Source organism: Neolamprologus brichardi, chromosome 17, assembly GCF_056152115.1.
Source record: "Neolamprologus brichardi isolate AB-2024 chromosome 17, ASM5615211v1, whole genome shotgun sequence".
Lineage (NCBI taxonomy): Eukaryota > Metazoa > Chordata > Actinopteri > Cichliformes > Cichlidae > Neolamprologus > Neolamprologus brichardi.
The window spans coordinates 1842129-1855219 of NC_142120.1; the positions used below are offsets into that span (position 1 = coordinate 1842129).

General features: G+C 41.8%; 1 protein-coding gene across 7 annotated transcripts in view; it reads right to left on the minus strand.

The window, feature by feature from the left end:
* Nucleotides 1-644: 644 nt before the first annotated feature.
* The window catches only part of csnk1g2b (casein kinase 1, gamma 2b), a 34612-nt gene continuing 22165 nt past the window's right edge, over nucleotides 645-13091 (minus strand). For 5 of the 7 annotated variants that reach the window (XM_006799718.3, XM_006799721.3, XM_006799717.3 and 2 more), the window contains exons 4-11: nucleotides 10824-10972; nucleotides 9951-10185; nucleotides 8034-8119; nucleotides 6868-6952; nucleotides 6631-6779; nucleotides 6306-6389; nucleotides 3199-3305; nucleotides 645-1686 (exon numbers count right to left, since the gene is read on the minus strand). In XM_006799718.3, coding sequence (XP_006799781.1) covers nucleotides 1632-1686; nucleotides 3199-3305; nucleotides 6306-6389; nucleotides 6631-6779; nucleotides 6868-6952; nucleotides 8034-8119; nucleotides 9951-10185; nucleotides 10824-10972 — 950 coding nt within the window. In that variant the 3' untranslated portion in view covers nucleotides 645-1631. Of the gene's footprint in view, nucleotides 1687-3198; nucleotides 3306-4205; nucleotides 4308-6305; nucleotides 6390-6630; nucleotides 6780-6867; nucleotides 6953-8033; nucleotides 8120-9950; nucleotides 10186-10823; nucleotides 10973-13091 lie in introns of all 7 variants that reach the window. The other 2 variants (XM_035911536.2, XM_035911535.2) reach the window with 2 other exon arrangements.

The window sequence follows — 13091 nt, forward strand, 5'->3', positions numbered from 1 at the left end:
CTGAGGCAGCAGGCCGTCAGACGAACAAAAAGGTATTAAAGGGCTACATGAAACAAGGGCTGATGGGAAACATGATAAAACACACAAAAAAAAAAGTAATTTTTTCTGTCAAGTACAGTTTGATGGAAAACAGCAGCCCAGACCTCGTGTACCCTTTAAATGAGTTAACCTCACTGCCCATCTGTGACCTCCAGATGAAAGTGAACAGCGGGTCAGACAGATGCGGGTTGTTGCCCGTTGCGTCTCGCTGAGGTGGCACAGCACACACGCCAAACCGCCACCACTGTACAGATGTGGCGTTACAGCAGGAGAGAGAAGGATGTATACTGACCTATAAGTGACTGACAGGGATGTGCACACAGTCATCTGCTTGCAAAACCTCCAGATTTGGGGAAAAAATACAAACACACATGCGCACACACACACAGAGTAATCCAGTGAGCATTAGGGTCAGATTAGATAAAATGTCATTGCGGGACACTCACTTGAGCTTTAAACATTTTACTTAGAAAGGCACAAACTATGATTTCCTGGTAAATTATTTTTGATGTAAGAAATAAAAATGAAAAAAAAAGACATCTCCTTTTCTTTCATGAGAATCGACAACATTTTTCAGCCATAACTCAAATATAAGCATCATGGACTCTTCCTAGATCAGTCTTTATTAAGTTGTTTCCTTAATTGTTAATTTCAAACCTAAAGTTTTCCACTGTAATTGTTTTTTTCCTCCAAAAAGTGCAATAATAATAAGAGAGCTTAATATCGGTTCCTCTCATTCTTCCACAGTACCTGAGGCCAGTGACTGTGCTACAAAGTCCGCGTCGACAGACAAAACAAAATAGAAGAAAGCCAGAGTGAGGAAAGAATTGAACTCCAGAACACTACAACATAAAAATAAGTTTTCAATGCAGGATTTGACTTTGAAAACTGAGGATTCACTTACAAAAAAAACAAAAAGAGGAAGAAAAAATGCATAAAAATCCTCCAGATTCTGATTTATAGATGAAATGCTTCCTGTGTCGCTCAGATTTAACATCAGCATAGTTCACCTTTTCCTCTGTCACCTTGATCCCAAAAAAGACACACCAAAGAAAATAAAATTAACAATTTCCTAATAAAGGAGCAGATTTCTTGCACTCGAACCACTTGAATGGTTTCCCCTGATCAACAGCTGACTGTTCGAACAACACACGTTCTTTATGGAATCTAGAATACAACAACTGTTTCAAACAGCATCTTTTTTCATATTCACGCCACGGTATTCGAGTTTCATTGTTACAGCTTTTTTTTGTTTGTTTTCTTTAAACGTTTTTCTCGAGCCCCTCCCCCTCACACTGCCCTCACGTGGTGATGCAGGTTTGTTTATTTTTCATCTGTAAAGGAATTAAAAGTCTGTGGAGTCGCTGTGACTGCAACGTTCCCGTCGCTCGCTGGGATTGAGAGAGAGAGAACTCAAGCGGGGAGGTACATGTGACAGCGGGGAATGAGGTGAGAGGAGTAAGGAGGTGAGGGGAGGGGGGGTAGCTGGAAAGAGATAATGGGCGGTGGGGGATGGGGGGTGTCTGTGTAGTTGCTTCCATTTAAAACTTGACAGTGACCACAATGTTTCAAGTTCTCTCTGTTCTCTTCTTTCACTTGTGCCTCTGGAGCGCTTTCCTCTTCCTCCTTTTGAAGAAGCAACAGCACCTGCACAAACACAGAGGCGTGGCTTCCTTTAGAAAAGCAGGTATTTACACACATGTAGATACTGGTACATAACACGGCGTGTGAGGGTTGGGGTTCAGCAGCCAGTTCTAATCTGGCTTCCTTTCTTTTAACCATTTCACTTACTGTAATCTCATCATTTGTCTTCATAATAGTTATAAATGAATTAAGGAAGTCGTGGACTTTTAATAGCTCAGTTGTGGCACCTAATCGACTCGACTCTGCTCGGTCTTTAGGGTTTTCCACTAGGCGGCAGTGTCAGGTACCAGCTGCTTTTTTAGCGTCATCCACATGAGCCGAGTTGAGTCAAAAAACGTGACATCAACAGACTTCATTCCCCTCTTTATCCGGGGAGTGATGTGAGTGAATGAGAGCGACTCTTTCAAAAGAATCAAATCTGCTATTTTTGAAGCGCAGCAACACACAGACGACACCGCGGTCTGACGGGGTGCAGACGTTTATACTGTCCTCCATTGTTGCGTTGTGTTTGTCTCTCATGCGAATGACGTCACAGGACTGTCGAGCCGCCTTGCTACTGGGGTGGTACACAACTGTAGCGGAAAACGACCAAAACCCAGTAAGAAAAAGTCGAGTCAAGCTGAGTAGGTGCTAATGGAAAAGACTCGCTTAGCTCAACTATGACGATGCTAATCTAGCTGGTCGCCTATTTAAGCTTAACTAGAGCTAGCGAAGTCGTGGGCTGTGAATCACGTAGAAAAAAGACAACATGAACACGAAGCATGTTTCAGAAAGATAAGATGATGTAACTGCTTCCAAATTAAACAAGCCCTATTCATTTAAACATATTTCTGAGCATTAAAAGAGGCTGTTGTGTTTTAACTAATATGTAAATAACAGCCTAGTCACTGCTTTTGTTTTTTGAGTGTAGTCTCATGATTACTGACACACAGCTGAGTCACAGTAAATAAAGGAGTTTTAACTACACTTACAGTTATATTCTTCATGTGCAACAGTTAAAATGTTCCCCTCCCTGCTGGTGAACTTTAAGTCCCATTGATAACATTCCTACTGTGCCTCAGCTGCTACTGGTCGACACACACAGGACGCTACAGAGATATGACAGTGACACGCTCATACTTGATGCTTTAGTCAGGCTTAGAACAGACGCTGGCATATTTACAGCAGGTCATCGCTCCAATATCTGATTGTCAGAGAGAAAATCTGATTTCTTCTTTATATTGTTGTAATAGGTTAAAACGGTGTATATAAATGCGCTGCTGTGTTTCTATGTAAACAAACCTAACTTAACTGAAGTAGGAAGCATGGAAACAATATTTAAAGTAGCACAAAGTGCAGCTTGTTACTGTGACTGAGTCACTACCTGTACTCAGGCTTCTACATGGAGGAGCTAACAACAAGAACACAAAACAATTTAGATGCTTTTCAGCACCAATTTTGGATTTGGACTCATTGGACAGCACTGAAAAAGAAAACCATGAGTTTTCTGTGTGTGAATGTGAGGATCCCCCATACTTGGTTTCGTCAGGTACGTCAACCTCGGTGGGAGCGGTGATGGGAGCGTTGGAGTGTCCGGCTGTGGGATCATCAGTGTTCAGCTCGCCATTTGTTGAGCTCATCACCTGCACCGTTAGAGAAGGACACCAGACTGAATCCAGTTGATGAACATTCACAGGATCAAATAAATGCACCTTGACTATCACAAGTTATCCACCCTCTCAGGTAAGAAAACAGTTAAGCAAGTAACCCAGGATGAGCCAGCTAAAGCCAACAAAGTTTAAAGGACAGGTTCGCACTGTTCACTTCTGTCTTCAAACACAAATAAGGCACCGAACAAGTATTGAAAAAGATTTTCCTCACTGTGATCATTTCTCCTGCTTTTTGAGGCTGGTAAGAAATCCTTTCCTTTGTTTTTACTCCAAAATCTCTTCTTGTTGCTAAAGTCAGTTTGAAACACACTGAAAAAAACAGCTGATGGACAGCTGAACAAGAGAAAGGAAAACCGCAGGGAAAACTTGATATGTGAATAAGACTGCAAGACAAGAACGTGAACCGATCCTTTAAATACTGCAATTCTATTAGCCGACACTGGGTGGCGCTTGTGCACCACATTTTCTGCAGAGACTTATTTCCGGTGACGGAGTTTACACACTGAAAACAGCAAAAACACAAAGAAATATTATAGAATTAATGTACAAAAATAGACCTTTTAGTGTTTCTATTATATTATTATTATTTATTTGTACAGTAATCTGTATTTATTTTTTATAAGATACTGCTGGATGTCATCTTTGGACGGCCTTGAATGCAAGCAGCCTAGAAGCAGACCGACAGCAGTGACACACAGGATTCACACAGTCTGATTCGAGCACAGAGTCGAGACAGAGCATCTAACGGGCAGGCAGTGTGAAGTCAGTGAGAGAGAGGGGGGGGGGGGGGGGGAGGGGGGGTCAGACACACAGACAAACCTATATGGCCTCATGCATGAGCCATCAAAGCAGCAGCTGTAGCAGCAGCAGTACCTGAACAGAGCCCCCCAGCCGCTCAGCTGTGAGGTGCGACCCCAGAGTCTCCTTATTGGTCACGGGAGTGGGCTGAGACTCACTTCCTTTGGGCTCAGGCGACTTGACGCAAAGAGCAAAAAGGGTTGAGGCAGGTGGGTGTGAGGTGGTGAGAAGGGAGAGGGGGGTGAAGAAGTTTGTGGGGGTTACGGGTCAGGGGGTGAGGGAAGGAAGAGTGAGGGAAAGGCAATGTGGTTGAAGGGGGTGAGGGCAGAAATGTGGAAGGACAATGAGAGGAGTTGGGGAGGGGGGGTGGATTAAAAAAAAGAAAAGAAAAGAAAAACAAAAATTATAGAAGACATCTCCCAAGCAGAAGCAGGCTTGTTAAGACGAACTATGTTAATAGAGGAGTAGAGGGAAGCAAAAATTTATGTGAAGCACAGATCGACACTCGAGTAAAATCATGCAGGAGTAAAAGAAAACAGCCTTGATCGGCTCAGCCGGCACCGCTGAGCAACAACCCTCCACGTCATCACCCTCTCTAAACTTAGCTGTGGACTCGGGTTTACAGTACAGCAGTTCTTACACTCTGCTTTCACTGACCTAAAAAATATATGTACAAATATGACATTTGGCTACAGATGCTCACAGCCAGTACTTTCTATTGATAAGCTGTTTTAAGCAGGATGTTAAAGCTTTACAGTCATTACTGTACATGGTGCAGAAGGCCGTGCGCTGCGAGCTTCAAAGGTGGAACGTTATCGCCGCGCCAATCGCATTAAACACAGAGTAATAAAAAGAGGCTAGAGTCCACAGTAACAAGTCAATCATAAAGTCAAATGGATTCCTGGTACAGCTTTACTGGAACCGATGAGTCAGACTCACCTAGTACAACTTCATGATCAGGAAAATTATTTGTTATCACTGGATTTATTTTATAGATTTTTTTTTTGGGCATAATAAAACCAATCAATCATTATCCTATCATTAACATTATATAAAAACAAAAGAAACAAGGCTCGGATAGCATGCTATTAACAACAAAAAGTCTACACTTTGTCACAGACTAAGGAAGTAAAGACGGATGACAAATTAAAGGAAAAACATGAACCCCTGATCGCCACAGTGAGGTGATCTGGTGACTCTGGCATCTCCCACCTGGTATGGGCCCACTTTTCAATTCTATTCAATTTTATTTATACAGCTTAAGGTGCTTTATATTGTAAGGTCGATCCTGCAATAATACATACAGAGAAAAACCCAACAATCATATGACCCCCTATGAGCAGCACTTTGGCGACAGTGGGAAGGAAAAACTCCCTTTTAACAGGAAGAAACCTCCAGCAGAACCAGGCTCAGGGAGGGGGGGGCAGCTGGGGTGAGAGAAGGAGCCTAAAGGGATGTTTGACTGCTCATCGATACAACGCTATGCTGAGTGGTTGCATTTAGCCAATGGTTACACATTTCTGTTCTGACAGGAGTGATGTCTTCCAGGATAGCCACCGATTGGTTTGGTGATTATAAAAATAGTGCGAATCATATGCTATGGCCCCAAAAGTCAGGAGATAGCCCAGGTGAACACCAACGGCACATTTTGAGCTTGGCTGTAAGACGGCGCTCTCCGCCGGCGCTGTGCTCAAACCCTCCGGAGAGTTCAAGAGGTGGTGTCCTGGCAGCTCGTCACCTTCCTAAAGTTTGGATTTTTGTTTTCATTTATTTGTCACTCGTCTGTACTTTGTCATTACTGGTGTGAACAATGCAATTTGCATTTTCAACTCATGCATGCAATGACTGAGCTTAGCGTGGCAAGGTGTGAAGAATTAATCCAAGTCAAAAACGATGCTTTGTTTCACAGCTGGAGAGTCTCCCTCGTAACGGCACGTGCCCGTTAATTTGCTACAAAGGCATTCGTTTTGTTTTTACTTTACGGACTTTGTGGGGAGACGGGCGTCACTGCCGACCAGTCAGACTGTAGACGTGAACAGGAAGTTGCTTACATTTGGAAATAACGAAAGTGACCTCGAGGATAAACCCGACTGGTTTGGGTGGTCACCCGAGCAACTATACTGATAGGCGGGAGAGGTGATTGTTGTGTTTTAATGTTGTTGCTGATAACCTCACCGGGTTTTTGGTCTGCTGTTGTGCTTTGTCTCTGCTGTTGGGCTGCACGGGCGTGTCGCTGGGGATGGGGCCTATCGGTGTGGGCTGCAAGGCAAACGAACAAAAGCACAAACAAAACAACCTTAGTGAGAAAATTTAAAGAACAACAAACAAAAATAAATAATGTTAATGTCCACGTGAAGAGAGACGCTTTTGGCAATTTGGTAATCGGGTTTGCAAAAATAATTAGCTTTGCGTTATTAAGAAATAATTACAGTTAGAGCAACAATATAAACTGGCTGATGATGCTAGCAGAGGTCAGGTGGGTTCAGTGAAAGGCACTCACGAGCGATTTGCCGACCCAGTCGTATTCGTAGTCGAAGACGTAGCCGTTCCTATCAAACAGATCGGTGAAGAGCTTCCTCAAGTAATCGTAATCCGGCTTCTCAAAGAAATCCAGCCTCCTCACATAGCGCAGGTAGGTGGCCATCTCTTCTGTACCAAAGGATATATACTGTAAAATCCACACCACTTTCATTTAAAATAAATAAACCTGAAAGGAGGAAAATAGCGCTCTACAGACCAGGGAAACTTTCACAAAGGACTTCAATCGGCGTTGCTCGCTTGGTGTCTCCAATTTTCTGATACCTCTCCTTCAAGGTGTCGGCCTGCAGGGGAAACAAGTTTAAATGTTTACTGTACTATAAATTCTACTTTAATCTAAATATGAGCACATGTGCTGCTGCTTGAGGCGTCCATGAACATGTCCAATATTCAAAACAGATTCTCAAGTCGTGATATCACATGTGCAGCGCCTGCATTTGTGCCGCGGCTCTTTGGACTCACAGAAGTTCGGTCACTTTTGCCACATGTCACGTCGATATCAGCACTTTGCAACATCGTCTCAGCTGTAGATCTCTGCTGGTGTGGGGAAAGAAATCCCACAAATCTAGGGCAACCTGTCGCTGACCTCCTCACTGGCACAGGAAAGTGAAAGGCTTCTCAGCTGTCATTTAATTTTCTATCACACACGATGGGATGTTCTTCTGCTCTAAACCAACCAGATCCCCTCCAACCCTTCAGGGTGGTATAGTTTTACACTCCATACAGGGGATCAGCACAACTCTGCGAGTTCCTTAGCTGCCAATATATTGATCGATAAGCTTCAGCGGATTTTCAAGCTCACTCTCCTGTTGTGTGTTTGTGTTGGCCAGAGCTATCCAACATCCCCCACATTTATACATCCCTCACATTCATCTACCAAGAGCTTCCACCCACATAGCAAATGTTCAGATGAGTTGTCTTGTCTTCTAGTCTGTTCTGTGTACACCTTTGATACTGATGCCTTCAAAAAGCAACCACAGCAGCTCTGCAGCCTGCTGAAACCGGCCCTTGAGACACCTGCGACTGTGGCCGTGCTCCTTAGTCATGTAAGCTTTTTCTCACAGCTCTTAAGATGCAAAACAAGGTGCAGAAGGTGGTTTCCTGTCGCATCTGATTGTTTGTGCAGAAAAAGGTGTGTAAATTCAACAGAAAAATAAAGAGACAATATTTGAAGTATCCAACTGTGCCTATTTAACTGTTTTGCAGCGTTTCAGTTTCTAAACAGCGAGACCTTAAAATGTCACCAGTCTGAGAGGATGCTAAAGTTGAGTGGGTGTCAAGTATCAAAAAAGAAACCGCTACGCCACGCATCGAGTGGATTACAAGACAAGCGTTATATCAGCATGAGACAAATTGCTGCAGTACCTTTAGGCCTTGCCAGGGAAGGCTGCCTCGAAGGAAGTACATGAACATGTGACCCAAGGCCTCCAAATCGTCCCTTCTGCTTTGTTCTGGAAGTACAAGATCAGGATGAAAATGAGGTTAGCTGTGATAAACAAATTCATTTTATAACCAGCTGGCAAGACTAACAGTGGCTTCAAAGAAACAAAGCACGAGTCCACTGTTCCCGTCTTAAAAACATTATCGAGCCTCAACATGAAGATGGCCAATCGTGCGTCACGAAGAAGCAGCGGACTCAGCTTTTCACGGCAACTACTGATTAAAGCAACAAACCGATCAATGTTCAAGTTTAACACACTGAGATCTTTATCAGGTGTACACCAACAATGGAAATCACGCTAAGCGGTCACATGAAGGTTGTTATCAATGCGATAACCACCAGCCACTCCAGGGTTTAACAATCTATTCACACATTTATATAAAACAGGCATTGCTGGCAGCATGTGCCCAAAAAAGGACAAGAGTACTAGCAGCAGCTTTTACAGAGGTTAATAACTTTCTAAAAGCACAAACATATCGTCAATTTTTTTTTATTGACGTCATGGCTATTTTTGCTTTCAACTCTTCTGTAGAAATGACCACGTTAGTAACACTGAAAACTCTGGTTTAACCCTTTAAGACCTACCATAGAACCAAGTCCACCAGAGCTTATATTATATGTTTACATGCTGTGGAGCCATTTTTGGGAGCATTTCAAGTTGATATACATCAATACAACCATTATAGCCTAAATTTTAATAATATGTCTGCATTAAGTGCATAGTAATTACATAAATTGCAAAAAAGTGCAATAAACTACAAAAAAATGAAAATCGTTTTTGTTTTTTAACATATATTTCTAGTTAGAGAAATTTAAGAGGCTTATCCCTCAAAACTGTAAATACAAAAAAGTTGCACAAAATAGTTTCCCACCACAGGAAATTTATTTTGAGTGTCTTCATAGTTTTATTTTTGAAATACACCAATTTTTATACACTGCAGGAGAAACAAAAATAAATATTATAATGCAAATTTGCAAAAAAGCAGCATATGCATCAAAATAAACTATTTCCAGCAGTGCAATATGAGTCCTAAGCATCCCAGAAACCACACAGAAAGTCATAAAGTCAAACATAACTTTTAAAAACACCAGTATAGGCTCATGAGGCCCTGATGGTAAAAAACTACATTTCCGCAAAATGACGTCACTTCCGGTTTCGGGCAGGTTATGGTGGACATGCGATAGTTCGTGCTGATGGACGTAGGAAGTGTTACAAACAGCTGATCAGATCGGCAAAGCGAGTTTCTGGAATATTATGTTTTTGTTGCTGCAAGTGGTTTTTATGCAGTTTTTGCAAAGCTATATGTGGAAGGAAACTGTGACCGAGGACAAGCTGATGGCATAAGATGTAAGAACAACTCCTCCGGTTTCATATGCAAAAATAAATTATTGCGCTAGCTCACGTGGTTGCAGAGCTACCGGGATTTAAAAATAGTTACGGAAAACGGAGCGTGCCCGCTCCGACCGGCTTTAAAGGGTTAAACCTACAGTTACCATGCTAGGCCCGTAATGCTGCTTTGTGCTACAGGCCTGTGAGGTTACTGGTTAAAATGCTTCAAAATAACCCAGAAACGAAACAAGACATCAGAAAGATATGATTCATTTAACAATCCTAAAGCATCCCTGGTTATCTCGTACATCACCAACATTCAGGTAACACCCAGTGACTAAACAGATAACAGTATGTAAAAATCAGGTTATGCCATTTGTTTGCAATGCTGCATTTGTGAGCAAACCAGTTAGGACATTCACATTATACTAAATATTCATGCAAATAAAGTTTGCATATGCAAGTGTAGACAGCCAATCAACCCACAGGTGTATTCCTGAGACTTTCTTACCCTTTCCCAGGTGTGTGTTAATGCTCATGTAGCGTGCCGTCCCAGTCAGACTCTTGTGCTCCCGATAGGGGATGTGTTTTTTGGTCTCGGGGTCTATGTATTCTTTGGCCAGACCAAAGTCAATGATGTGGATGGTGTGCTGCCTCTTGCTTCCTGGCCGCCCAACAAGAAAGTTTTCAGGCTTCACATCTCTGTAGATCAGACTCTTGGTGTGGACATACTCCATCCGTGTTATCTAGGTGAACGATCGGTGTTAGCGTTTGAAGTTTTAATCGCTCTGCAAGCTGAACAGTTTCCAAACATGAAAACTCAAAGCAGTTTATGCAAAACGCGATAAAAAGAAAGCCTGCCCATTAAAAATGTTAACGGCAGCCAAACCAAAGACACAACTGCAACAGCACAGCAAGCATGTCCACCTCAGCTTTTAAAGTTTTTTTTAATTTGAATGAAAAAAAGAGTAAATGCTACATGCACAGGCTTCTCTCATACTCTCATGTTGTGGCTGATGATGTAATATCTTACCACTGTCATCTTATATCAACTAAGATTTTAACACCGAATTCAGACACAAAGTAAATTTGGAACTAGATACTACAGAACTTTGTACTCTTCTCTACTCTGTTTCTAGCTGCAGTGATAATGGAGCTATCATCCAGGCAAACACTTTAATAAACTAAAATTCAGACTTTCTGGTATTTACCCACTAAGTTCAGAGTCAGGTTGAGGGGTCAGTAAACCTGCCCTCTGGAACAAACCGCTAACAACAACATTTGTATTCACAGTTGCACTATGAATAACTTTCTGGGAAGCCTGATGTCACCAAAGCAAGCTCCTCTGAACATATGCTCACTCCTCTCCCACTTTGGGCCTTACCAGCTGTATGGCTATCATGAGGACGGTCTTGAGGGAGAAGGTGCGGTCACAGAGGTCAAACAGGTCCTCTAGACTGGGCCCAAGCAGCTCCAGCACCATGGCATTGTATTTCCCACAAGGACCAAAGTAGTACACCTGAGGGATTCCCTCTGTGGAGACACAATAACAAAGTTAGTGAGACTTTTTAGATTTTGCCTTATAAATGAATTGACTGCAACACAGTTATTGATAATCGGCTTTGCATAATCACTTTTGAGACTTTTATTTTCACTGTGTTACTAAGCCAGAGTTTGTTACACCATAAATTCCTGGTAGGCCCTCACATGCTGTCAGTTGTAGTCAGTCACAACAACTGTAAACAACAGCAGTGAAAACATGATGTTTTAAGTGTTAACATAAATTAAGTGCTTAATTGTTCATTAACGAAGTGCTTTGTGTGCTGAATTATGGCGCTGGTTTGTTGATAAGAAAGAGTGGGGCAAACTTTTATTTCCTCAACAGGTTTTTCAGAAACAGGAGTGGCTTAGTGCTTTCTTTGTCCTCTGAAGCAGGATTAAAGGGAAAGGTGTCTGTGAATGTGAGCAGCGCCCAACCAACAACTGTACAAAGCCTTTGTTACCAGAAACTGCCACACCCATCATAGTCTGTGTATAGGACGACTTCTAAAGAATGTGGAAGGATCAACCCGGCAGTATTTACCTTCTTTAAATATATCAGATTTGACAGTGGAACTTCTGGGGTCGTGGCAAAACTGTTACGAAAACACCCCCTCCCCTGGAATAATCAGGAACAGTAAAGTCTTGCTTAATTTTTCAAAAATACAAGTGCATCTGAAAATCACCAGGAAAGATTCAAATCTCTTAAAATCAGTTTGTGTAAATGTTACACAGTAAAGTGTTTTAGCCTGAGGCTGCGGTTTCCACACGCTTTATAACGACAACAACAACAACAACAACAACAACAACAACAACAACTACTGAGACCAGGGAGGATCCAGATTTATCATTTATTTATAATGGTTAATCCACCATCATGCACAAGCTCTTTCACCAAAATTATATTTTTAATCCTAAATATAATTATTGTTCTTATTTGTGAATTTTCAAATTTACCTTTATACAAAATAAGAAAAAAAAAAAAAGATTTAAAAAAAGTTAAGTACCTGTTTTTTTTTTACTAAGATAAAGGTCTTTACTTGCATTGCTGAGATGAAAAATTTGTTTTAGTGATTGAACGTTAGGCTTCTTTGTGTGGGCTAAAACTTGGGTTAACAATATACTCATTTTCCTATTTGTTTATTTATTTATTACAAAAGCACAAGAAGAACAGACTTGCTTATCTGGACAGATTTTCTTTCCCAGTCTTATAACATTTTTGTAGTCATGAGCAGGGCTTTTGAGCCAAAGCTACAAAGTTTGCAGCTTAATGATCAATTCATGGTACCACATTTGTGTCCATTTGCATAGCTATTTGGCTACGCAGAGAGAAAGATCACGGGTATGCGACCTACACAAATGCGCTTGTGTCCAGACTTCTAAAAACCTACAGGGACGATGCTGTGCATAGATTAAATGCTGATTTGCTGAAAAGGAAAGGGAGTGACAGCAGAGATGACCAAATGGAAACTAAACAAAGATATCAGTTCTCCTATAGGTTATAACTACAGTACTCTGCAGTGTGGAAGAGCCACCCACAGAATGATTGTTTGACACATGTCTGACGGGGCGGTAAACGGCTACAAAATGTAGATGATGGTCTGCAAAGCTGTGCACAGGACTGACGTACAGATTCGCACACGTGTGTTTCAGGATTTAATGCTGTTGTTTCTCATTCACTTTGAATGTGGTGAACGTTGCTGAACAGAGCTGAGGATCCATCCATTAAAATATGCCTTTAAACCACAACAGTGATCTTCCCACCAGATACTAAAAGAATGATCAAGCTCTAACATACAAATCTAAGAAGGAACTATAGTGACAGAGATGACAGAGTTGTTTAAAGACCTGAGGATCTGACTTTAGGACTAGTCACGTATTTCTCTCCCATTTAAATAACAGCTAGTAAATCAGTTGCCAGGAACATGCTTAGAGTGGGCACAACTGTGCATTGCCTTAATGGTAGTTTAACATTGCAACAAGACCCCAGTGCATCCATGCACACGCATACACACAAACAAGCACGTCCGTCTGCACTTTAGCCTCTAGGATTTCACTGGTGATGATGGAATGGACTGTATTGACATTTATAGAGCACCATTATACTCTTGCT